At 51.5% G+C, this 27,500-nt stretch overlaps 1 protein-coding gene across 11 annotated transcripts in view; it reads right to left on the bottom strand.

Annotated features, from left to right (window-relative positions):
• agrn (agrin) overlaps positions 1-27,500 on the bottom strand; it is a 169,615-nt gene that overhangs the window by 112,452 nt on the left and 29,663 nt on the right. For 7 of the 11 annotated variants that reach the window (XM_029156133.3, XM_029156125.3, XM_029156129.3 and 4 more), the window contains exon 3: positions 21,106-21,126. The exons of 2 other annotated variants lie outside the window; for them this stretch is intronic. In XM_029156133.3, coding sequence (XP_029011966.1) covers positions 21,106-21,126 — 21 coding nt within the window. Of the gene's footprint in view, positions 1-43; positions 2,074-21,105; positions 21,127-27,500 lie in introns of those variants that run through there. 2 more of the 11 variants (XM_029156132.3, XM_029156136.3) reach the window with 2 other exon arrangements.

Genomic DNA, 27,500 nt, shown 5'->3' with positions numbered 1-27,500 from the left:
AGTTCACAGACACGGGTGCGGGAGGACGGTTCGGCCAACGTACAGTTGTTGAGGAACAGCAGCACGGCGAAGCCCAGCGTGGACGTGGCCAGGAGGATCAGGCAGATGTTGCAGGGGATCATGAAGTAGCGCACCACCAGAGACACCTTGTGCTGGTAGCGCCGGTCGCGCTCCGGCGCCGTGGGCGACGGGTAGTGGCACCCGCTCATGGTCCACTCCAGCGACCCCCTCCCCTCCATCGCGCCCGGAGGGCGGCGGGGGGCGCCTAGGGAGCCGTTGGAAAAAATGATGGCGATGGGACGGGGGCAGAGGATGGAGATGAGGAGGGGGGTGGGGGGTGGGGGTGTAAAAAAACAAGCAAAAGAAAAGATGTGGAATGGCTGCTTTCAGCTGCGGTTCCAGCTGTGCAGCCCGGTGCGGGCCCGGCGGGTGCTTCTGTCAGTGAAGTGCAGCTGCGAGCGTCCAGTGGTTTCCAGATAGCGCATTCTCAATCAAAAGCAGCATCCGTTCGGGGCCAGAGGAGCTGCGGGGGGGCGGGCGTGCGGAGCTGCTACCGCCCTCCACCCGTCCACGCAGCCTCCATCCCGATGAGCCCAGCTGCCAGCTATGGAGAGACTTATACTTACAGTGCAAACATGTGTGTGTGTGTGTGTGTGTGTGTGTGTGTGTGTGGTGTTAATAGTGTAGATTTATGTTGTAGGATGTGCGTGAGTGGGAGTCAGACATCCGCAGGAAACTTCCACAGCAGCCAAGAGAGTAAATCCAGAAAAAAGACTCCCCGTGACCCGACTGCTAATTAGACAGACGTGAAGCGGCTCCGGCGCTGCCGGCTCCGGGAGGACTCCCGTCGCTCCCCTCTGTCGAGGTCTGGTGCTCACCAACAAGTGTCACACATGCTTCCCTATGAAGCCGAGCATCCTTTATGCGCGTCCCTCCGCGCGTCCGCGTGGAGCAACGGCGATCAGCTGCTCTGCTGAGCTCACGGCTCCTTAAACTCGACACAACTGCTTCTTTGTATCCACGGGTCCGGTGACTTATGGCCCCGGAGCCGCCGTCGGGGCGTAAGATGCGTCCGAAGGCGCCGCCGTCACCGGAGCAACTTGTACTGGCTGTAGTGTGATTATCCGGATGGCTGGAGAGCAGCTGGCCGCCTCCCGCTGCACCATATGCTCGGGAGATCGCGGAGCCGCTCCGTTTTTCCGCCCTCCCGTGTCCGGTTCGATCGCCTTTATTCCCGGGCCGTTTCACGGAGCGGCCGCGAGACAGTCGCGCCCCATCCCTCCGCCGGCGCCGCGCCGGGGCTGAAAAACGGGGTGAAAAAGTTAGCGAGGAGAACGCGCGGGGTCCCCCGCTGGGCTCAGCCCGTCCGCGCGGGGCTGCGTCCTCGCCGCGAGCGGCGACGGATGAGCGGCGGAACGCGGAGACGGTCTGGATGAATGAACTCTACAGAACGTGCGTGATCAGAAATCAACCGAGAGGCTCCGGGCGGAGATTTGTCGGGCTCTTCTTCCCAGGTGTCGGCGCCCTGACAGAGAATCCGAAGCTAATAACAGGAGCCAAAGGTTCTGGTCGTGTCCTGGCGCGTGTGGGATCCAACTTGTCTCCCCGCCGCGCGTGGCCACTCTGTGATCCGCTTCCTCCGGCATCCAGTCTCCCGTCACCGGGCGCTTTACTGCAGAGGTTCGCTCTTGGCCATTTACGCTCCGGCTCCGCGCTCCGTGGGGAACCCGACGCTCCACGGCAGCCAGAAACAGCAAACAGCGCTCCGGGTGGGTGTTCAAAGCCCACTTAATCCACAGGCAGCAGGTACTGGTCCCAGTGTCGGCGCACTCAGTCTGCCCGCTGAAGACGGGAGGGAGGAGGGAGTCAATGGGAGACACGGCCACACGACAAGTGAACGGGAGCGAGGAGGTGCGGCTCCTGACGCCTCGTCCACCTATTTGTTTTTGGGGTTTATTTTTTTCTTCTTCTTCGTGGGGAGGAAACAGCAGCAGCGTGTGGCTTGGCTTCCCAAACACTGTCCTCCTGCGCGCGCCTCTGCGAGCCCTGAGCCGGCGGAACGGATGAGCGAAAAATGAGAGAGCAAGGGAGAGAGAGAGAGAGAGAGAGAGAGAGGCAGTCTTTAACAAAGGCAGAGGGAGGAGCGGTCGGAGTTGGGTGAGGGAGCGCGGAATAGAAAAGAAAATGAGCAAGAATAAAAGCATCGGGGAACAGAACTCAAGTCCTGTCAGGGCGACGAGGGGGACGAGCCAAACAAAAGCCGGGCCGCGGTCCTGGGAGACGTCCACCAACTCCTCCATTTGTTTATAGGCTAATCAAAAGAAAAGTCTCTTCTGCGAGAGCTGGAGAATTTAGAATTTGGATTTAATGAGGCAAACGGGGGGAAAATAAGCCTGCGGGGGGGAGGGAGGGAGGGCGAACGCACATTAAAGTCAATCACGTACAGAGTCTCTTCAAACCCGAGCGACTTATCCCACTTGTTTTTGAACCAATGCGCGCAACCACTGTAAAAAAAACGCCCGGCAAACACCACAATATCCAGCCAATTAACAAGCCCTCTCTGATTCGCCTCATAACAAGCAACGCCGGGCTTCTTCTTCTCCGCTTGAACTACAAGGAAGACAAGGCGGAGCGGCTCCCGGTTCACAGCGTGTTCCTTGAAAGCCGCGGTATTTGAATGGGATAACGAGGTCGTAATGGAGGAGGTGGTTTTTAGCAGGACTCCGCATCAATAGCTCCTCTAAACAAAGTCAACGCCAGCCGGCGGCAGATGCGAGGCAGCTTCTATCATCAATTATTTATGTTTTTTCACTCTCTCTATCTGTGTCTCCATCTTCCAACACTCCAGCCCTCGCACTAAGATGCGCAGCAGCGTCCGCGCACGCGCGCTGACGGACAGCGGCTGCATCCGCGGAGGAATTGCATGAATGCGGCCACAATCGGCTTCTCTATTCAAAAGGAACTTCCACTTAAACACGGCAAAATGGCTCCATGTGACTTTCTGTCTCAGACACACACAAACATACACACGCACACACACACACACACACACACACACACACACACACACACACACACACACACACACACACACACACACACACACACACACACACACACACACACAGGTGGGCGATCTAACCCCCCCCCCCAAAGTCATTTATCTCTTTGGACACAGTGTTCATTCCGCGGCCTAAACTGAGCTCTGTGGGACAGACTCTAATAGGAGGGGAGTCGGACGGCCCGCTGAGGGTCAAGAGTTCACTCCTCCATCATCAGCAGCACCCCTCCTCCACCTCCTCCACCCGACACAAAACACCACATCAGGTCTCACGTTGCATAACGAGACCTGGTCGATAGACTGACTGAAGTGAAAAGGAAGCAGCTGCTGTTTGTTGTCTTTGCTGCTCCTTCTCCCTGACTGCTAAGTGTTTCTTTATGGCTGCGGCTTCTTCCTCCGTGAGGGGTTAAACACCAACGATGCAACACACAGCCGTGTTATGCCACAACATGACAAGTTGTGACGCTGCCTGACATGCTGCTCTCGCCCAGCAGAGGGCGATAGGGAGTCGGCCTGGCCCTCTGCTACGCTGCCACGACCCAAATAAAATCTTCTGTCGACATCAAAGCTCAGCTGCTTTGATCCATTTTTAATGCCACAAGTATCGCACAAGGTTAACATCTCTCTCTGAAGCCTTTGAAATGGCAATTTCCATTAAGGAGCCAAAGGAGTTGCTCTCTTGTTTAATGGTCTGACCAGAGCAAAAGCTGATGTGTGTGTCCGTGTGTGTGCCGGACTTTGGGCAGAAGAGGAGGAATTTGGCAGTTTTGATAACTGATCGACAATTTTGTGTGTGTGTGTGTGTGTGTGCGTATGTGTGTGTGTGCGTGAGTGAGTGAGTGAGTGAGTGAGTGAGTGAGTGAGTGAGTGAGTGAGTGAGTGAGTGTGTGTGTGTGTGTGTGTGCGCGTGTGTCTGTGTGCGTGCGTATGTGTGCATCTAGTGTGTCTGCGCGTGTCTGTGTGTTTGTGTATGCATGTCTGTCTATTTGTGAGTGTGTGTGTTAGTGCGTGTGTGTGTGCGTGTGTGTGTGTGCGTGCGTGCGTGCGTGTGTGTGTGTGTGTGTGTGCGTGCGTGTGTGTGTGTGTGTGTGAGTACATCCTGTTTTCCTGGCTCACAGGCACTAATCTAGTTGATCTGAAAGAAAAACAGCTCTCGCCTTAGCTGAGCGTCACTCTTTCCTCCAATCACTAAAATTTTGTGTGAAAAGACATCAACCAAGATCAACACCACGGCGGAGATAACCCATGTTTCTGCCTCCTCGTTCATTTACATTGTAGCCACAAGGTCAAGTGTCAAATATACAACGAACAATGAAAAATGGCACCAGGTCTGCAATGCTTTGTTTTTAAAAGGTTTATCAGCGAAGGGGCTTTGACTCCAGGAGCAGGAGCTCCTTAATGGAAGCTGAATGAGTTACTAAAGTTACTAAAAGTTACTAAAGTTTTTAACTGTGTTACTGAACCTGCTGGACAACAACTTCCTTTGGTGAAATTAGCATCTCACCAGCCGCTGCGTCTCCTGGACGAACACAGCACACGCTCTTCAGCTGACGCGAGCACCAAACCCTCCATTTGGGGGAAACTGCGCGTGAGGATCGTTAAATGCAACGGGAGCTTTTTTTTTTTTTCCTGCTGGGTCGTGTGGAGAAATCATTAGAGCGGGGTTCTGTGCGTCTCTCAAAGCAGGCGCTATCAAAAGCGAAGCTGTCGCCATCACTAATGGCATTAAAGATCATCCTCCCCTGCTGCCCATTGTAAATGAGGGTTTTAATGATGCTGATGAAAAGAATGAATTCTCTTCAAATTTAGAACGGATTTTGTAGCCGGCTGCACTAAAGCCCACTTGACTATTCATGTGCACCTCATTTCCAAGATAATTTACCGTATTATTGGTCATTTTGTGTTAAATTTCTTGTGGCGTGTGTTTATGTACATCTAGGAAATCACTGGTTATTAGAGCCGATGGCGGCTGAAACCTTAATCTGGATCTTTGAACCGCTCTGTTTAAATGCCGGTTCTGCCTTATAAATGTCTCTAATTCCACTCTGAGCTGTGTATTCAAGGCCAGACGTTGGAGATTAGCTCAACATCAAAAGGCCGTGTTGGACCGTCGGTGCGCATCGGGCCGTGCGGCCGGGCCGGTGGGGGGGGGCCCACAGATCCCAGCAGGTGGGCCGGCCGGTACCGACTCAAGCCGGACCTCCCCCGGACATCGACAGATTCCAGATCATCAGCGGACCCTCGCACAGCTCTGCGCGGCTAATAACAGCGCCGGCCGCTGCTGAACCGGGGCCGAACGGACCCGGGGGACTGGACCGGGTGATGACCAGGGACGCCGCACGGCCAACATCCGAACATCCGAACATCTGGAAGGGAGCCAGGAAACTTCTCAACGTTTCGGATGAGACCAAATATTCACGGCTGCCAAAGTCGACGCTGCGTCCGAAGGAGAATTCATGACAACTCTATTGATGACTCAGCGGACGGTGGTGCCGTCGCGCGGCGCTGATGTAAGTGCGAGCGCGAGTTCCCACACTGGGTGGGCTCCACACAACGTGACTCACAAAGTAACACATCGCCCAGTACCTGGTGTCGTCTTGGGTACACTATGACGCGAGAGGCTGCTGAAATAGATGCTTCGTAAATCGCAGCATTCAGGTTGTTTAGAAATAAATAATATTAATAATATAAATAACATTCAGAGCCCAGCGATCCAACACCTTCATATTCAATAGTCCTCTACATGAAGAACTGGAGTAGCTCATTATTAGCAGCCCCTCCCTCACATCAACACTCACACAATAATGATCACAGGATGTAATATCCTCCGTCCTGTTGCCTCGCCCTGTTTATGTGGCTCTTCGGCACCGCCATTTCTCCCTTAATAGCCGCGTAGGAAATTATTCCGACGGACGGGCACAGACTGGGAAGTAATGAGAGTGGCAGTGGAGGCGAAGGCGGGAAGAAGGAGCGGGAGCGCAACCCGCGCTTGGCTGCGGCGGCCAGAGTTACTGGAGAGCGACGCTTCTCCATGTGGCCGGCATATGGAGCCAATTGTGGCAGCGGCGAGGCGAGGACCGGCGCGGAGGAGCCGGAGGGGGCGTGGCAGGAAGGAGCCGGAGGATGACGCGCGCGCCCGTCTCCGGCCCAGTCGGCCATCTGTCGCGAGGGCCGCGGCCAAGTCACAGGGCGGCCTCGTGACGCGGCGAAAGTGGCGGGAGGATGGCGACGACTGGTCACTACGAGGCGGAGGCCGCGCGACCGAGGAGCCAAACGCACAGTTGGGCCCCGGGTGGAAACACGCAACCAGTGACATCGCCCCCCCCCCCAACGTTAACGCGCGTCGAAGCTAACGACGCTGAAGCCGCGGGGACGCGCCGCTGCCCACGTACGGCGGAGGCGGAAACTGAAGCAATCCGAGATCTTTCCAGCAAATAAAAGCTTCCACTTATTTAATGAGCAGCGCGTCTGAGGCAGAACGTCGCCATTACGCGCGCGGACTCAAAGTGGGAATATGCTATTTTGGTTCCCAGCTGCGTCAAACAGCATATGTTCGTACTGTACAGCAAATCCCTGGAGTGCCACATCAATAATCCCGTTTTGTGTAAACATTTAATTACCGTTGCTTTTACCTTGCATTAATTGCAGCCTCACAAGACGGACCCACATACATCACTGGGACGTACACTACATGTATTGTACATAAGCCAAATTACCTGCTTTCTGCCATCAAGGCTGACAGTGACAAGCTATTATACACTGGGGGCCCTTGCATTTGCATTTACAGTAATGAAGCGGCTCCTCTCTTTTCTCTCCCCTCACGGTTTTCTCCTCGCCCATCGCCTCACGTCGAATGGGATCTTATAAGACAGAGGGCAGAGAGGAAATATTAATTGGCCGGCAATAGCCCCTCGTTGAGACGCAGCCAATAAATGAAAAGGGCTATAAATAATTTATATGCCTAATCAGACCGCATCCGCTAAAGTTTCTCTCTCAAACAAGACAGCTCTCTGTGCTGTTCCTTTATTCCTCCTAGTAAATAATTCGAGCTCCTTTTGATATGAGTGCAGTCAGACCAGGCTGCGAGCTGGAAGTCGGAGCCTAATGAAAATATGGTGCCGCAATGACGAAATCGCTGTTTTCTGCCTGCAATCACGGTCAGGAGAACGAATGACCCGCCCAGCACCAGGTATTAAAATGCAACCCGCATTTCCCAGAGTTTTGTTTCCTGATGAACACTGATGACTATTGGCAACCCGGCGACAATGAAACGAATCGGAAGAGCGCGTGGAGAGATTTACAACAGGGAATAAAAAAAAGAACAACACACACAAAACGCGGCGGTTGAGCTACATCTGCCTTATGACGCGTGACCACAAGCGTTGCAGCTTGATTAGATTCAGTCCCGCGGACCGGGGCGGCGTTCGCGCCCACGCAGATGGAAAGGCCTGGGCCGGTGGCAGCTGCCACTCATGGCGGCTGGCAGCCGCGTGGCCTCTGTAGGGTCCTACACATCGAAGGACGCGCCAGCACGCTGCAGGAGGAACGTGCGCGAGCTCCAACTCTGTGCAAACGGCCCGGAAGCTGATGTGAAGGACGGGAAAATGGAGCGGTAGGTATTTATGTTACCTAATATATATTTATATATAAACTATGCTCCACACGATGCTGTTCCATTAAAGCACCCCCTGCTGTTTGTCTGTAGCCTTCCTCATTAACGCTACGACTCCTCGAGGACTACGTTTTCGCATCAGTTCAGGTATTGAGGTATTGTGATCCCACATGAGAGCCAGACATCAGGACCGGCGTTGAGCAACTGGACTGGACGTCCGCGTTCAGAACCTCCATGAGCCGCGAGACGGCAGCGCGCCGCTGTAACCCTGAGACAACCCTCGTCAACAACAAGGCCCCGGCTGCTTCCTCTCCACCCACACGATCCACGGCGCCGCTCAAACACAAACATTTTCACAGGATAATGCGGCGACCCGGTATTCACACACCTGAAAGAGGAATCCGCAGACACAGATATAGACACAGGCAGCCACATATCTCCCCTTCTAATGCTACAAGGTGCCGCGGGGTTCAAAGGAAAAAAAAGAATTTGCAAAAAGAAAGTGTAAGAGGATGAAAAGCAGATGGTTCAATGAATGTTTCATAATTCCTGCTTCAAGACAAACTTCGCGGCGGGGAGGAAAAAGCGGCGGCGGGCAGAGGATGTGTGCGAGAGCCGCTTTGAAGGGTGCGCTGGAGTTCCATGACCTCCTTTTTTAACAGTTCACCCCGTAGCTCTGATTAGGTGGGAAATCCAGCCTGCTGAAGTGTCCTTGAGCAAGACTCTGCTGCCCTGTGACAGAGGCTGACCTCTGATCTCCATCTTTAAGGGCAGAACAGAGAGGAGATTTCTATAAAAAAAAAATCTTCCTTTCTGATGCTGAGTCACAGGAGAAAAGCCTTCACGTTCTCTGGAGAACCGGTCTCCACTTCAGCTGCTACCGAGCGTAGACGAAGGCGGAGGCGCGGTTTTAAGCGACGTTAGCATGCGCTAGTTCAGACGACAGGTGGCCGTTTATGAGGTTGTGTTTTTCCCCCCGAAGGACGTCACAGCAGCTTCCACACTCCCCTGAGTGGGAATAAACAGATAAAGAAGACGGATGGATTGAGGGAAGGATGGATGGACAGATGGAAATCACACCACAGACAAATATGAGCATCTTTGACCCTTGGTGTGGATGGAGCTCTCCACGTCCTTCTCTCACGGCCTTCACTCTTCATCTTCATCAACCTGCGCACAACAGCCAACACTAAATTATGGCACAAGCGGCGTGTCTCCACGTCTCAAGCCATCCGTCATGTAGGGATGGAGAAGGAGGAGGAGGCGGGATCGAGGGGGGGGGGGGGGTGTAAGGAGCTGGAAGGGCAGCGGACTCGGTTGGTGACGAGCCGGACGAGTCACCGGGACGACGGGCCCCTTCATCCATTATTCATGGAGGGGGGGACAAACTGATAAACGAGGCAAATGAAGAGAACAGCGGCGGCGAGAATCATGACAACGGAGCGAGGAAGACATTTAGAAGCCAGTCGCACCCGCCGCATCCCGAGGCTCATATTAATCTGCGGAGTAAACAACAAATCCTGAACACAGGGTCAGAGAAAAGGCGGCTTTCATCTGTGAGAACGGCTGATAAGAAAATGAGAAGTCTGCTCGTTCCGAAGCGACTTCGCCGCCGGAGAAAATGAGATTCTTTCCACCGGCGTACAGGTGGTGAAGGGAAGATCTGCATCTATGCAGAATAAACATGGGAATAATGGCTGCTTCTCGCATGCTGTTGTCCGCCGCCCACATCTCATGCGCAGGCAGACCCTCACCGCTGGTGAAACACCACAGAACCAACTCCCAGCCTCCCTGCGCAGGACCAGTCCCACACGCAGCTGCAGCGCAGAGCACTGCCGATATCCCAGGTCTCGCGTGTCATGCCAAATTCATGCAACACGATCCGTACGAGACAGCGGAGGGATGAATTATTGCCCTGTTGCCATGGCGACGCCTTGTATGCAGAAAAAACACCACGCTGCGGATTGAAAAATGGTGATTTGTGAGATTTCATTTTGAGAACCATTTCGGCGACGGGAGGTAGAGGCGCCGGGAAGAAAGAGGAGAGAATGTGAAATGGAGAGAAAAGAGACTCGGAGGGAGAAAAGGCGAGCGGAGGAAGAGGAGGAGGAGGAGGAGGAGAGGCTGAGGCTTTGCTCGCAGCAATTTGCAGCAGTGCTTTAGACAATTTGGGTCACTTCTGTCACCGCGTTCCTATAAGGTGAGCAGAAACACCTCATCTGCCATTCATTTCATTTCCATTCCAACACCTGCGAGCCATTTGCATTCTGTCACTTTTACCTCTTCCTTTCATTCCTCCGCGTGCCACTACATTTCCTGAATGATAACACACTGGCAATTTCTAACAGTGGCGAAGCGCGGGCCAGGACACAACACTGGCTGCATCCAAAGCAGGGGGAGGCCCGCCTCTCCCCACTCCCGTCTCCCCTTTCTCCCTCCTCAGTCCCAGTCCTCCTCTCGTGTTTCCAACACCCCCCCCCACCCCCACCTCTTGATCAAATCCAGATCCGTGCTGTGTGACCCTTACGAGCCCTTGCAGAGCCCGGCGACCCTCTGGGGACCAGAGGCCGGATCGCGTGTCGCCAATGAACCAGGTGCTCCAGCGGCGGCCTGATTGGTCGTCATTAGGTCTGTGCCATCGCTCCTAATAGCGGAGCACCACGGGCCGCGGCGCCTTCTTACGGGGGCATTGCTGGCACATTATGCCAGAGTGAGTGGGCAGCTGTGCCGATACGGCTCCCGTCGAGTCGCGGGCTGAAGAACCTTCAATGCTTTGAATCAAGATATTCACAAAACATCCATAGTTATGAGGTTTTTGTGCAGCGCTGGGCAACGAATGCATTATAGCAACTCCGGCGTCTTGTTGTATTTTGAGGATAAAGAGCCGGTGAGAAGCAGGTTTATGAACCAGGCCAGCGAGGTTTTACACCAAAGGGCCACAGATGTATCAGTTGTCCTCTCTCACTCGCCCACCGCCGTCCGCGAGACCGGATTCCACTCGAGTAGTAATCCTTGAGGTTTTTTTCCTACGTTTATCTTTTCATTTTTGAAGATTACAGTCATTTCTGCAGGAGCGACAGCGCTGTCCTTTTCCTTGGGTTTTCTGTTTTGATGATGTCCCTTTTTTTGTCTGTTCAGCCTTGGTGGTTATTACTGCTAATGCTAACCACACACCGCTCCCGCTGCCGCTGCACAGTCCTGAAGCATCAGTTTAATCCTGCGAATTTAGGGATTTTATCAAACACAGGGACTTCAGATGAAAAACAATGGTTTAGAGTCACCGCTGCGTCAAACACAATAAACAACCCGTCGTTTAAAATTTTAATGAGTACTGTATATATAAAGTTGCATCCAACAAAGAGTCAGTGATTATTTTTATTTTTCAACCGCCTCACAGCTTTCAGTCCCAAAACTTACAGTAAAGATGTGATTGAAAGCGTTTGAAAAGCCCAGTACGATGAGCTTCAATTAGGATTATTCAGCCCAATGACAACTTCTGCATTGAAGAACAAACTTTGATTATCAAAATGGCTGTTGATTAACTTTTCAAGCAGCTAATCAGTTCTGCACTAATGTTTACCGGCCTCTTTAGCCCGCGTTCGTGTAGGAAGTGGGGCTTGTGGAAACGTCCGCTGATTAGACTGCGAGTGTAGGCAAAGCACCTGGAGCTGCTTCAGGATGGTTTCACCATGTGTGTGCGGCCTTTTATGACATACATTACACATGTGTAGCCGTCCTGTGATGGAGATGGAGAATCTAGGGCAAACCCGTTAAGTAGGGAAATGGGGAGAGGGAGAAAGAGATCATCAGAGCCATTACAGCGTGATAAATGATTCGCTGGCTGGTGAGTTGCCCGGAGGGAGGCCGTGTGTGTGTGTGTGTGGGGGGGGGGGGGGGGCATGTTAAACCTGTGGCTCATCATATCAAGATCCCATGATACCCCCGTCCTGTTAATGCAATCTGCTTCGTTACAGCCACACACACACTGAATACTGAGCTGCATACATTTAGATTCCCTGTGTTTTTCACACGCACCTGCGAGCACGATTTCAACTCATCTATGCACACTTTCCATCCCAGACGCAGACACGCAGGCTGACTTTTCCCCGTGCGCACGCTGCCTCTCACTCGCTCTGACATACACTCTGCAGGCAATCACGTCTCGGGGGGGGGGAGCGAGTTGGAGCCGGGGCCGGGGCCGAGCTCGGAGGAGGGGGAGGCAAATTAGTGCAGAGTTGAAAGAGCAGAGTGGTAGACGGAGAGAGAGGGGAAAGATTGGGGGGGGGGGGGTGTTAAGGTGGGCCACGCTTTGGAATAGACTTACTGCTCCTACTGGAGAAGTCTGAGGTTTGAAGGCAGCATAAGGGTGAGAGGTGTGAGTTGAGGGAGAGAGGGAGAGAAATCCTAAAAAGATTCAGGTGCAGTAAGTTAGAAAAAAGAACCATTCGGTGTTAAGAGTTTGAAGAGGATGAATGAACAGAGAGCGAGGGGAGAAAACACAGGGGAGCTGGAATGACAGCGCCGAGTTGAAAGGGTGAGAGTACGGGAGAAACAGCGAGAGGGTAATGGCTGGTGCGAGAGGTGCGAGCGGCTCCCGCCAAGATAGAGGCCGGACGGGAGTGGGGGGAAAAAAGGCCGAGAAATTGAGCAGCGTGACCTGCGGGACCCCGCTGTCTGCAGAGGAGAGTGGTGTGTGGAGGCCCACGCGGAGCACGCGGCACCGGCGGGTCAAGGAGCCGGCGTCAGCCTCCTGGGCCGCTGTGCGCTTTGAGATCGGGAGGGATGGATTTCTGTTTCCATAGACCCCCCACTCATCCTCCCTCCCCCCCGGGGGGGCAAACACTGCCCGGGTGCCTTCGCCCGGCGGCTCCACCCCTCGGTTGGGAATCGGGGGAGCGAGGCACCGCTGGAGGAGCTCTGGCTCCGAGCCTGAATTATCACATCGGCGTCCATGAGAGTCAAGAAACTGAGAACGTGCGCGACGTGCAAAATAAAAGCTTCTGGGCTTCGCACACTCCGCCGCCGCCATCGCTCATCGTTTACTGACGTTCCTAGTGCAACGATTAATGGGCTTAAAAAGTGACAGATGAACTATTTATGAATTTACCCATTAGCTGCAGACCTCTCTGTCTCTTAGCGCTAATGGAACTCATATGTAGAACTAACACGCTGATGACTGTTTCAAAAATAATCCAAATCAAATACTCCAGAATAACATTTACAGCCGCATGAAGCACATTTAAATGTAACTCGAACCAAAGAGCAGCGTCCAGTTATCCAGTCTAGCACTCAACCACCTATCACCACGCTGAGCTTCTCTCACATTACAGCTTGTAAAAACACACTACCCTAATTGTTGAGCGGTGTAATACCTGCTTCCGCGGTGTCCGTTACTTAATGGGAGGCGCTGGTCCTGTGTGTGTGGCAAACTCAGCCGTGTGACTTCAGCACAGCCTGATGTGTCCAGGTGTCTGACCTTGGCTCCAGGATTTAGCTTCAAAGCTCAAACAGCTGATGATGCAAGAGCCAACTTAGAGTAAGCTTGATCATCCCTTCAGCAGAGTTTATCTTTGCTCAGTCCTATATCCCCGAGTCAATAATGTTGACTCATCGACCACCCCTCCCTCTGTTGCCGATGAAAGCACACTGACTTTCAGCTCCTTTTGTGGCCAGGCAGAGCGGAAACGAAGCGGAGGACCACCGGGACCGATCCGGACGCAGGGAAACAGAGGCAGACACCGACGGTGAGGCCCCACTCAAAGTCATTTCTAAAATAGTGGCAGAGACGAAGACTTCAAGAGGGATTAGCGAGATGACGATCATGGATGGACGACCTGAGACTGCGATCATGTCAAAGAAAAAGAAATGATTCCAGCTCCTGCCCTTTAAAACGGTCCCTGTGCCGTGGCGGCTGCAGCTTTGCTCCTTCCTCGCGTCGCTCTTTGCCTTATCGATCAGTAAATCAGCCGCCTAATAGACAGATAGTGCTCAGCGCTAAGCAGGACGGCCTGCACTCGCAGAGACTAGAATATTGAAGTGGACAATTAAAGCAGTCCTTCTTGGGAGACGGACAGCAGAGGACATCCTGAGGCCCACGCGACGGCTTCTCAAGGAGGAGCAAGGGGAAAGATTATTGTCTCACCGAGACCGAGGGGCACGGAAAATAATTCACCTGGAAATCAATTTCCATCACGTCTATTACAGACCACCGATGGACCGAAGAAGAACGGGGACGGCAGAGACAGACCTGGAGAGACTCTCATTTCCCCTTTTTATCCACGTTGTATTTTTCTTCCCTCTTTCACTGCCCAAACCATTTCCACAGCACAGTGCACCGGCCACAAAAAGACATCTGCAGTCAATCATGATAAACAGTCTGCATCTCTCCCATTTGTTTCCGTAAAAACCACAGAGCTGCATGAGTAAAAGCTACAGCTGCTGCATCTCCATGAAATGCTTTCTGCATTAAATCATGACACAAGGAAAAACATTGGACTTGACATTTTTGGAGTGCAGCTGCTGATCAATTCATGCCATCGCCTTTAATAAAACACCCTATTTCATTCCACACACCGCCAAATGAGGCTATTACACATAAAAAACTAAAAGCCTTGGACGGATTCGTTAGTTTAGACCTTCATTAAACTATGAAATCAACTCGAAAAACCAAAGCAAACAATGAGATGTAAAAACACTATTCAGATCTTCTAAATGATCATAAAAGAAGAGATGGAAAACTATCAGAGGTGGACAGTGTTTTCTTTTACTCGCTAACAAACGTGCTTTTGAAAGTGCACTACTGTTTAACAGAAGTGGTTGATTAAAGGAGGAGCGTACAATGAGCATCGAGTTTGCCACTTGTCCACAGCCTAAAGAGCTCCTCTCGCTTTAACAGGACCCAAACCGTGGTCTCCTCTGGTTCTCCAAAGAAAACGGGGCTGTTTTTCTGGAGTTTACGCGCGGAGGGGAACTGCTGGATGGGAGCAGAGGATGTAAAACCCAGGGAGGAGTGACTGAAGGGGCTGTCAGCGTTTGTAGGTCAGCGTAAATGTTTAATGCTTTATGCTGATGAGCTGACGCTCTGTCTCTCCGGTGCTCAGAAAAGATGGGCCGCGAGCTCCATCAATCTCAGCCGCCGCTCACGGAGAAAACACCATTTCCTACGCATTGGCAGGCAAAGGCCACCTTCTCCTGGGCCCGCGCTTATATTCTCCCTGACCTCTCGGCACGCCAATTAGGCAGGTATGTGACAAGGCGGCCAAAAGTGCCAATTAGGCCAATCTACCTCTGCGACATGTCCCTCAGACCCACCTCCCCGCCGTTTTCCCAGCGCTGCTTCCTAACGGGCCCTTAATGCTCCTCCACGCCTGCAGCCTCTCTTCCAGCAGCCCCATTGAACCCAGTAGCATCACAATAGAGTGGCTACATAATGTAACTATAATAGGCCTAGTTTACCATTCAGTCCGAAAGCAGGAACAGAGTCTTCTGCTTTGAGCACGCGTAATTATTTAGCCTGGAGTACACATCATAATTGAAAGTGTCTGATAACAACATTGCCTGGTCACATGCGCTACATTAATAAAAGGGAGAGACGGATTAGTTTTACATGACATGAAGGAGGCAACGTGTCTCAGTTTGCACGCTTTAGCGCGGAAACACCACAATGCCCTGTTTATCTTATCAATTAGCGAACTATAATCTTTTTGGAAATGAGAAATGGGGCCTGCCACAGGGCGCAGTCACCTCATAAATAAGGTACGCGCTTAAATAAATCCCCAAACCAATTTATTCAATTTACCATACGATGGATTATAGCTTAATTTCGGCGATAATGAGAGGAGACACTTGAGGAAATGAAAATGGAGAACTTGAAATTCCACGAGTTGCTTCCAAACGGCCCCCGAGGATGTTGGAGACTCAGGTGGAGGAATGATTCACGCAGCGCGCACGTGTCTTTCAGGCAAACGCTGTTTGGTTTGGAAAACAGAGCGAAAGCCAAAGGGCACTGTTTGCCACTTTTTCCATTTGATCAACAATCATTTCAAACGCTGGTGCCGTTCTGGACGCATTATTTTCAACACGCAGTCATTAAGGATTCAGTGGAAGCCTGGCTCTTAATGGCTTTTAGATGCTGCCTCCCACACCCTACTCGATGGGGCATGCTTTCCATTAAAGTGAAAGTATTTTGGATGCTTACAGTTCGATCATAAAGCCCCATATGCTGCGTTGCCGTTTCCCCGACGCTGTCGCAAACAAGCGCCCCTCGGTGTCGCCGCACGAACGCCAACGTGTCACAATCAAAATTCATCAGCGGCGGTGCTGCTAATTGGTAGCGAACAGAGAGCAGAGTCAAGGACTGTGCTACTAGACTGATTAGAACCAGTCTTACTTTTCCTGCTTAGGTTCATATGTGAGGACACCCAATAGGCACCACTCATTATGGGCCTGTGTCCCTGTGCTGTGGGTGTGTGGTGGTCGGGCAGCCTTGCTTAATGTGATGAACAAGACAAAACCTCCACTCTGGGTGTGGCCTGGTTTCACACAAAGCCCCCAGTGGGTCAGCGCCTCAGGACGGAGTCTGTGTACGGCCGGATGAATGGATGAATGGATGGATGGATGGATGGATGGGTGTATTGGGGACAGCTAAGGATCCAGGGTACGCGGGGACTGTAACAGGGAGCTGGAGGAGGGACAGAGGTGCAGCATATGCATGTGCAGTATGAGGGGAACAGAAAACAATCTGGATTATTGCTGAAAGAAAATATTTCAGAATTTTCCGGCCAATAATCAAATGTCTCTACTGATTTTGCATTGGAACACACTGTTAGACCATGCGGGCAGACGGGAACATCCACAGCTGACACCACAGCTTTTAACTCCCTTTTTATTTCCAGCGCACGCCCATGAATGCAACATCCCAATCACGCGTCAGGGGCCGGGCTGCTAATGGAGACCTCACCCCGGTTCTCCCCCCACGAGGCCGTCTGTCCTGCAGAGAAAATGGGGGCGACGAGGGGGCCGATTAGCGAGGGGGGGGGGTCCATACGTGTGTGTTGGGACGGGATGGGTCGGGGTAAGAATTCTGGGTCGCCGCCCTCTTAATCTGCTGATGGACGGGTTGAAGTGTGGGGAGGCTAAACACACACCAGATGGGACCCCCCCCACCCATTCGCACACACCTACTTAGCATGCCCATGGGCACGTGCACGCACACACATCCATATCTCTTCACTGCAGCCCTGCAAACAGTAGGTGCGATCATGAGTGAAGATTAGATGACCGTAACCCAGATACTGGAGCGCCCCTGACCCGCGGGGGCTGCTGCTGAGGATCTGCCCTTGGCAACACAATCACCCCAGCAGTGGAGGGGACTCGGCACCGGCTACTTACCCCCAGAGTGACAGGAGCTGATGCAACGGTGACTCGTGATGGATGAAATATGAATGTGCATGAACCACCCCCCCCCCCCATTCCCTCCTTTCACCGATCGGCCTGTACACGAGGCCACGCGTGTTTACCGTCTCATTCCTCATGCGTTTCACTCTCTAAAGAACAGATGCACCATAAAAAACATCATTACACTAAAATACCGGCGTGACAGCGGATTTGGTGCTGGCCGTCGCCTTTTCACGGGGACTGTGAGTGTTTGAATGATAATGTCCTCAGTCCGCCGTGATTGCGCTACTGTACGAAGCTGTGTGTGAAGCGTGTGACCCCAGAGAGGAAGGAGCTGCAGGGTTCGGACTCTCCAGACTCGTGGATGAAGGTGGGGCTGATCCGCTGGTGAAGTCACCCCCCAAACTTTGTGTTGGAGCATTTGTGCCCCCTAGTGCCTGTCGACGTCCTAACAACGTGAGGCTACAGAGAAACGCCAGGCTACGGTGTCGGCCAACAAACCTCTTGGACTCATGAAAATAATTCTACATTGATCCTCTGTTAATCATGGGAGGCAACGCGGAGGTTGCAACATGCTGTATTATTTGATATAGAGATTCAGCATTGTGCTCGGCTGGAGCTGATTGGACGCGAGTCGCCCAATTAAATGTAGCGCTGCAGACAGATGAGGGGGTTGAGACCATGTGCAGAGCAAACGAGGAGATAAGAAACAAAACAGAACCCGCATGAAAGCAAAATAGAGAAAAGCTACTGGGCTACAGACACCAACATAGCAGTGGCTCAGCGGTTTTAGTTGTTTCTATTCATCTTTCTGCTTCATGCTGTGTCATGTCTCGCTTCTCATCCACCTCCAGACAAAAGCACAGGTTCAGGATCCCCAGGAACGACGGCTCAAACGCGGCTTTGCAATGGAGAAAGAACGGGGCGCTGCGCGTTTTAAACGTAGGTCGTTTGAACAGGGGGACGATGGAAGGTCCCCCGTTGAGCACGACCCGCTGTGACGGATGTGTCTGCTGCATTTTAGATCCTCATAGAGCAAAAGAAAAGAAGAACGCGGGACGCTCAACTTTGCAGGAGCGGCGCGTTGACAGAGGCCAGGATGCCGGATGGTGCCGCATGCAGCCATGAGATGGCAGCAAATGCAAAGGGGAGCCCCGCTCTGCTTTAAAGGGGTGCTCCTCCCAAAACGAATGTCCTTCTACTGGGTTCAGGTCAGTTTTATTCACATGGCACCAACACACAGCAAAACGATAGGCCTCAAGGCCTCACACGACTAAAAGCCAACAACAGACAAGGCTCAGTGAAATATGAAATCAGTCATAGACACTGTTTATAAAAAGATTATGAAACCAGTCTGAGTAAACTGTAAACTCAGTCTCTATCAGATCAGTATCAACACTTTCAGTGCTGCACTGAACCCAGTGAGCTCATGTGACTCAGAAACCGTAAAGTTGCCAAAGAGCCCATAAAGCGGCCCACTCACGGAAGCGGCTGACTTCTGTAGGTTACGACAGACTAACGGGTTTGGCCGTGACACAAAGTCTGATGGAGCCTTGTCCGTGAGCGCTCGCATTCGGGTCGGGGACCGTGGCGGAGGGGACCCATAAACACAGCCGAGGCGCTGCCAGTGTCTGGATGGGGCTGGAGACGGCGAGCCGGAGCCAGGAGGGGTGCGTTCAGGGCCTGCAGGAGAAAAGAGCGTCTTGGATCCCGGCTAGCGCCCCTGGTCACGTTCCAGCCCAGTCAATTAGCTGACATGTGCGAGTGAATAAACAGGTTTGAGCTAACATAAACCATGAGCCACTCTGAGCATCTATAATGCATCAGGAGGTGAAGCAGCCTGGTCGAGGTGAGCGCCACTAAACACACGCTGCTGAGAGGATCCACTGCAAATAAACACGCACACGGTCATGGAAATAAGCTGTCATGTGCTCTTCAGGGGCAAAAAAAAAAACTAGACAGGCACTGACATGTGAACCTTCCAGGTACGAACACCTTCAAAACGCAGGAACCACAGCACATTTGATGATCGATGACGGGACGTGATGAACAAAAGGCACTCGGTGAAAGTCACACAGTGTTTTTTACGTTATCAGGTTATTTGCTGCTGTAGAATAAAGTAATTACTCGTAAATGCAGTTTTTCCAGCCCCGTGGGGTTCATCAGAGACAGAACTGACGTTCACCACAAGGCTGGTGCTGGAAAACAGGCCCAGAGGTTCCGACGTGAGGTGCCAGTGGTGGAGGAACATCACATGAAAATGTGCAAATGGTGACGTGTGTGCAGCTGGACTGAAGTGACAGTTTTAAGCATAGATGCTGGTCTGCTAACATTTAAGCCTAACAATGAGAAGCCGCTGGCTGCTCCTTGGTCCTGGGATGCTTTGTGACCTCGTTAGACTCTTATCTGAGTATGGGCTGATAACATAAGAGGTCAGACAGCCCCGACTGCAGGGAGGGGTTGTGCTGATACATACTGTCATAACAGGAGGGGCAGTGTTTGCTTGGTTCACAGAACATGAGAATATAGAAAAAAACAATGCTCCACTTGCTCCATGTTCCATCGCTTTTAGCTTTAATAATCTGTTTCGTTTTATAAATGGATAAATATGCACATTCCTCAGACGGCCTCGTCAGTGTCCTTATCATTATTATTATATTATATAAGGAGTAAATGTACATCTATCCACAAGGTCACCTCACGTGAACCTGACCTTTCACCATGTTCATCTCTGTGAATAATCAAAACCCTTAACGAAAGCAAAAGGACACAAACTCCGCTTCCTTGAGCGTCAGCTGTCAGGCCCCGCCTGGGGTTTGTACAGGACATGATGTGTAGAGGTGAAAGCTTTATATTCATTCCACGAGCTGCATCATATATGGATAATATTTGGCACGTATGTTGTTACTGAACGTGAATGACACCGACTCCTTTGGGAACAGCCCTTCCTCTGCACGCACTGACCTCCTCGATCAGACTGCAGATAATTGCATACTCCCATATTAGAAATTCACATTAAACAGACCATAATAGAATTCTGGCACCGAAAAAAGCGAGGGGGGGGGGTTCGTTCACTGGAGCGGACGAGGGGATCCGTCTTTTGCTCGGGACGGAAATTGGAATCCGCTGGATTCATACCTAGAGCTACAAAAGACGTCCCCTCCGCTGGCACGCATTGTTAACGGTGCGTTGGTTTGAAAAAGGCCCAAACTACAGTACCTGCTCCTTGTTGAATGTGTGTGTGTGTGTGGGGGGGGGGGCTGAAAAGCCCGCGTGCAGATAATGGGGTCTGTCAGCGTGGAAACGCAGCCCACGTCGTGCCATTCAAGCGCCAACAGCGCCAGGAATAAACAGATGTGACACAGGTCCAGCAGCGGGAACGAAAGCAAATGAATACAAGATTAACGCTTCCTCTGCTCCAGCGTCGCTGTGCAGCTTTTAACACACAAAGGACGACAAATAAAGTCTCTCTGACCAATTCAAACCTGTGGGATATACACAATCTAACTCGATCCAAAGCTGATACACACTCCAGACAGCAAAGTTACTGAACATAACATTGTAATAATCATATTTAGACAAAGAAATGCAGGTAAACAGCAACATAGAAGGGCAGCTAGCCTCATTATTGTCCCGCAGCCTGAAGCCTTCGACAGCTCCAGCACGTTCCCCTGCAGGTGCTGGACAGCTGCTTGTCCAGCGCAGCCGCTAATGAGCTCTCGGCGGAAACAGACGCACGCAGCAGAGCCTCTGGAAGCCGGCTGCACCCGACCTTCCGACCCAAGGCCCGGCGAAGGTGTGCTACAGCGTTCACCTGTACCTGTTCAGAACTCTGTGGAGCGTTTTTTTTTTTCTTTTTATAATCTCAAAGTGCTTTGATGTTGAGTAACATTAAATGATGGCGAACATGCAAACAGAGACATGACCTAATCTCATGAAGGACACAGTCTACTTTAACAGGAGGCATGAAGATCAAGGAGCTGCCAACAAGCTGAAGCAGCACCGGAGGACAGAAAGAGGAAAAGCAAGCGCTTACCTGCAATGATATATTTGTGGGCTTCAGAAAGCAGAGGAGAAACACAGAAGATGGAAAAATACAGTTAGGGATGATCGGACTGAGATAAAAAGCACACAGTCTATTTTACAAACTTTAAGGAACCAAAGTTACATGAATTTAATTCGACCAGCATCAACAACATCCTGTAGTGATGGAGAGGGCGCGACACCGCCGCCCGCCTCATATGCTCACAGCAAACAGACGACCATTACGGCGCCCTGATCTGGGCCGGGTTCTCTATTTCACGCCCACCCGGCCGTCAATCTGTTGTTTGGCCAGCTGACGCGAGGTGTTGACAAGGCATACGAGCGCCTCATCCATAAAAGATGGACTGAGCCGAGCGCTACTACCCAGAAACAACCGCGTTCCCTCCATCGCCTATTATCAGGGGACGTTCTGTCCGTGTCCTCGCGTGGTTCTGGACCGCTCTGCACACACTTGCATGGTGGCATCAAATGTGGTCCAAAAGCTACTAATGCAGGATTCTGCTGTGTGGAGTCTCTACTGGCGCTGTGTGACACCACCCAGGCAGCAGGTGCATCATTTAGAGTCATTCAACCGTCACCGCAGCGTTCAGTGCTCGTTCCACACAACGGCCCTGAACTCCGACTACCAGGTGCTGTGATCAGGTTTGTCCTGGGGCCGGACTGAGCCCAGTGTCAGCGCTCCTCCTCCGTTCCACCCGCTCGCGCGTCGCTCTTCGTCTTGATCCTCATTATTCCACGCTGCGGCAAACGTTCCATTATCCGGAGATGGAGCTTAAGACAACTCAAAGCTCCGGAGGAGTGGCTATTTTGGGGGTTGAAAGGCTGGAGGAGAATGAGGGAGTGTGCGCCCGGCCCGGCATTCCCATATCACTTAGGATAATGTGATTAGGGCTGATGGTGGTGGCGGTGGGTGGTTCATTTAGCCCAGAGCACGTTGGCTCTAAGTCATTCATCTCAATGAGAGTCAGTCGGGGTGATGGAGGAACGTGCACGTCCTAAATACTAACACATATGCGTGATCACAGAGGGAGAGGGGGCCGAGCCGAGAAATAGCACACATGAACGTGCACACACACAAGTGGTCATTGGTGCAACCCAAGGGGAGAAACTCCAATTGGGTTTTTTTTTTTTTTCCTGTTAGCTGTCTAAGTTTCACGCGCGAATGCGGCTCCAGACCTCGGGGAATTGAGCCGAGCTCATGACTGAGTGGTTCTGTCCAGTCTGCGCCGCGGGTACGTGTGCACGTTTGAGTCAGGAGGATCGCGCTCGCTAATCCCAGCGCGTCTGCCTGCAGAGAGATGACGCCCGCATCTGCATCTCACGGCTGTACATCCAAAATCAGTCTCTGACCTTCAGAGGCGAACTAACGGAAACATTAGAAAGACAGATCGCTCCGTTTCTGTTTTGAAGCAGAAAAAAAAGTCCTCGGAAAGTCAAGCACCTCTGCAGATACTGTTAATCGTCCTCCTGCACAGATGGTTTGTCCAGTTGTAAACTATTAGCAGCAGGAGGAATAAAAGCAGCCTTTTCTGATTCGAAAACTATGTATGGGAGCTTCAGACAACATATGTCAGTCTGGACTGGAGAGCATTTAGGTCAGTGTAATGGGTAAAAGGAGGGGGGGGGGTGTTGGGGGGCTTCCCGACGACTTGAACCAACTACTGCATTTTCTCACCCACAGGACACCGTGGGTTGTAAAAAGTCCCATCAGCCTCCAGCTGTGAGGCGTATACAACCCTTTCACTGTGCCCTCCTTTTTTCCACCACTTGAATAAATAGAGGCTGAGGAACAGGCCGGGAAATCAGCGAGGAGCGAAAGCAAAGGATCCCTTTGCTACTTGTTTACCTCATGCGGCACATCTGTCACGTCCGTCCAATTTACCTTCGCAAACTTCTCTGTTTACGTCACGCTGTTTAGCGGCAGATAGCGGCGCTGCGTCAAGGTGTGGAGCAGCGAGCTGGTTTCCCCACATCCCACAGATTAGGAGCGCTTGACCGCAAACGGGCCGGCCATCGTTTCATCTCGCAGCCTACTTGAACTCCACGATGGCTCATCTGCATATGCGGCGCCGCGATTATGTGTAAGAGCAGATAGAAATGCAAAGAAGGTTTCCTTTGGCTGCAGCAGGATCTCTTCACAATAGTGTAATTTCACGCCGTGCAACTCGGCGGCTCCTCTGTGGGCCGGCGCTGCCTGCGTTCGTGTGTGGGAAGGAGCTAAACAGCCCAAAGCTCACATCAAAACAGAGCCGGGACACAATCAAAGTAGTTGGGTTCACTCACGTCTTCCTCGACCTTCATTTGAGACAGAGTTCTCCATGAATGAAGACACTACTACTACACTACACTACTTTTATGGTTTTAATCACAATTAAAATGTCTAATCATGTGATTAGAATCAATTAAACAAGGATCTAGATTTGATAAGTAAATTCATTCACTCATTCAAACTTATCCACTCATGAATTCAGCTCCTTATTTTAATGAGTGGGACGTAAACACCGGGGGACTACATTTTTGCTGTAAATGAGCAAACTTTCCCGATCAGTTCCCGGTTTTCAGGTTATCTGATGGCGTTGCCTATGAATATGACTCAGACAGAAAGCAAACACAGCTTAGTCTACTAATGTTGCTGGATTTCTCCGGTTTGGAGTCCTTGACCAAAAGCCTTTGTTCTCACACAGACCCCTCAGACTGACTCAGACAATGCAGAAAACAACACGAGCGATGAAACGAACTTCAAAGTGGAAGTGAAACCTGACTTTTAGGAAATCAACTTGACGAGTGCTATCTCCTATTAAGCTCCTTTAATCCGTGCTGAAGTACAGTGTCAAGGCAATGACGGCTTTCTCCCAGTCGTTCTCATCAAATGAAACACAGCCTCGCATCCTCTGCTACAGTAAATGCTGGATGGGATGAGCAACGCTTCAAGTCAAAAAGACACAAGGAAATGAAAAGTACCGGAGCCATCCATTAAATAAGAAGCCCAGTCTTTGTTCCCAGAACTATGATGACATCAAACCCTCTGACCCCACTTCACTAGTGTCACCTTTCTTCACTGTCTCCTCCTCTGACACGCACAGCATTTACCCCTTTTAAGGGAATGGAGTGATGCATTACCGGCTCCAGACCTTCTCACTATTCGAAGGAATGGCTTTTAATTTGATCAATTCCGACGCGCCTAAATCAGCAGAGCTCGAAGCTCAAGCCGGACATCGAGCGTGAGAGTGGAAAACGAAGTGGAGCCTGCAGGATCAACAGAGGGCTACAGACTCAGACATGAAACGCTGGTATCAGTGGAGGAGAGGGGAGAGATGTGAAGTGATCACGAGCGCAGACTGCGGGATGCAGAGGACGCGTCGAGGACGGCGCTCGGGAAGTGTGACGTCCTTGGCTGCCGATGCACGCTGGCACTCGGCAGATGAGGGATGTTATGACGTGGGACGTGAGCTCAGCGCTCGGGTTGATGAAACAGGAGCCTGGAGGAGGCAGATGCTGTGTCTAGTGGCCCAGTCAGAACTGTGAGAAAGAACCCAGAGAAAGCTACTGGTGGCTGCTGGGAGGCGAATGAAGCCCACGTATGATTCATCCAAAAGCAGAGCCGTGCTTCATGCAAGTGAACAATCCTCCTTGTTTGAAGACAATGGATGAGTAACATAAAGGACGCCAGCATTTTTAGAGCTACGTGGATCCACAGACGGAGGTTTTCTGAATGCACTTCTTAGTTAATAGCAGGTGTTGTTTATTCTTTCAATAAATGCACCATAGACCTTTCTGAAGCCTGACTGCCACGTCATTAATATCCATAAATGTCAGGGTCTTAGTCATTAGACATTGTCTCTCCATTCTCCAGTAGGAACCATAATGGGACGTGGACAAAGCGGCTGTTTTTGTCCTGTGTGGGCCAAGATTAAGCACCCAGTGAAAAGGTTGTCATCCATCTTCATCCGCCTGGCATGTGTTTTAGTTACTTCTGCCCTCAATGTAGCCTGTGTCTCTTTCTGCTCTTCGTGTGTGTGTGTGCGTGCATGTGTGTGTGTGAGTGTGCGTGTGTGTGTGTGTTATAAGTGGCCCCGGGGTTAATAATGCGCATCCACCTCTCTTCCTGCTCAAAATGAAAAAGACTTTATTAGGCAGTTCACTGCCTCGCTGCAATTCTGTGCCAGTAATACACAACGCACACACACACACACACACACACACACACACACACACACACACACACACACACACACACACACACACACACACACACACACACACACACACACACACACACCCCTAAGGGGCAGTTTTTATAGCTGTACACTTGGGACAAAGGCAACAAGCCACTATTTAATGTAGCTCCACTAAATGATTCAGAATAGGCCTTTTGCTACTTTTAATTATGACAACACAGAAGAACGGCGAGCCACGTCATGGAGCCTGTCTTCCTCCCTTTGCCTCTTAGTCCACATCCTTTCATCTCAACCTCCCACGCGCTTCAGGCCGGCGAGGGAAGCAATCGTCTTAAGTGCCCCGGCTGCCAATGCGAGCTGATGAAAACCCTTCCTGAGTGCGTGCTGGCTCAGGTAAGCTACTCATCCGCCCTGCGCTGCATACAAATGCTGGCAGCTTGTGCAGACTTTTATCTTTCCCTCCATTTTGATTCCGGACACCTCTAACGATGCAAAGATGATCTTTGTGCATCAGCAAATGGATCGACTCATCGAGGATTCGCGCTTAAAGTCAGTGTTCCCACACAGCTCACTCTCCGCTCTAATCTCCCCACTGCTTTAAAAACCAACTAATTGCATGTGATAGAGAGCGTCCGCCACAGAGTGGAGGCATCGCTGACTCAGCCCACTTTTCCCATTATCTCCATGACTCAGGACACTGACTCAGTCATTTAAGCTAGGACAGGTTACAGAAAGCAGGTGAGTGGAAGCCTTCCTCCAGCAGCTGGCGACTACTTCGTCTGTCAGTTGATTGATTCCTGCGAGTTTACATCAAGGTTCATCTGCTCGGACCAGCTGTCGGAATTCCAGAGCGCCGCACTTAGGAATCCGTGCCCCCCCCCCCCCCAAAAAAAAACGCTCCGAGCGCCACTTCACCCGCGGACAAGTCCCTGCAGAGCCGCAACAATGAGGCAGGCTGCGAGAGCCGCGCGTGAATAATGACCTTCACCAACAACTGTGGTTTATGGAGGACGTGAGGGAAGCGAGACGCACATGACAGATTGATGCCTTGTGACGACGCAGAACTTATACTTACTCGATACCGGCATGTGCAAATCATGACGCGGCTTCCTCCGCCGATGTGTAATTATAACGTATATTTATGCTCGGGCACGACTCCTTTTACAGCCCTGTTGAGATGCAAGAACTGTGGACGAGACGATATACGAATACCAGCGGCAGAATTAGCCGTCTGTGAAAACCCAATTAAAATTAGTGCCGCCATCGAGCAGGAGGAGGTCACTGTCATCACGGCGGCCATTTAAATTCAAGGTCAGAGGCTTCGGAAATATTTCCAGAACAATGTTCAGATTTTAAGACTCTAAATGTCTAGCAAACAAGACCAGGGCCTTGTAAAAATGACAAAGGGGGGCGGCTTAATCAGTCTAATTGGCTCTAGGTGGATTTAATAAAATCACAGCATATACACGTCAGAAGCCACTAATTAAACGCTCTAATCATGGTGCTGCCTCGTAGGCTGAGCCTCTGATGTGGAGCTCCACAGCCATGCCCGCGGGCTTGAAAGAGGAGGGCGTGTGTGAAAGACTTATGAAGCCGCGACAACGTCACCGAGCAGATGTGCAGGCACCATCTGATGCAGCCGCACAGATGCAGAGCGCCCGAAAGACCGAAGACTGTATGTCTGTGACAGGAGGCGCTGCAGCAGCTCAGCACAGACGTTTATCTGGTCAGCGGACACGTTACAAATACATAAAACACAGAGACCCGTCACTGGTCTCAGGTCAGATATTTTAAAGGCCTGTGGACAGACCATCTATTAGCACAGGCACTTGTCTCGCAGTGGACACGTTACACGTTGCATCCACACACACACACACACACACACACACACACACACACACACACACACACACACACACACACACACACACACACACACACACACACAGCTCGGTTGCCCCAGTATTTTTAGGCTCCCATCCAGATTTACGTCAGCAATTCATTCCCATCTGCTCGATGCTTTGAGCACCCAACAATGGCCACCTATGTTTTCACAGGGTCAGCGAGGGACGCCGCTAGGACCCAGCTCTGCACAGACACTGCAGCCTGAGCAGGCTCCACATGCAGAGCTACTGTACTGTGTGCACTATGTGTGCATGTATTTGTGCATGCAAAAATTAATAAGGGAAAACACACACACACACACACA

Source organism: Betta splendens, chromosome 7 (assembly GCF_900634795.4).
Source record: "Betta splendens chromosome 7, fBetSpl5.4, whole genome shotgun sequence".
Classification (NCBI taxonomy): Eukaryota; Metazoa; Chordata; class Actinopteri; order Anabantiformes; family Osphronemidae; genus Betta; species Betta splendens.
Note: the sequence above shows the minus strand (reverse complement) of the source record. Positions and strands in the feature narration are given on the sequence as shown.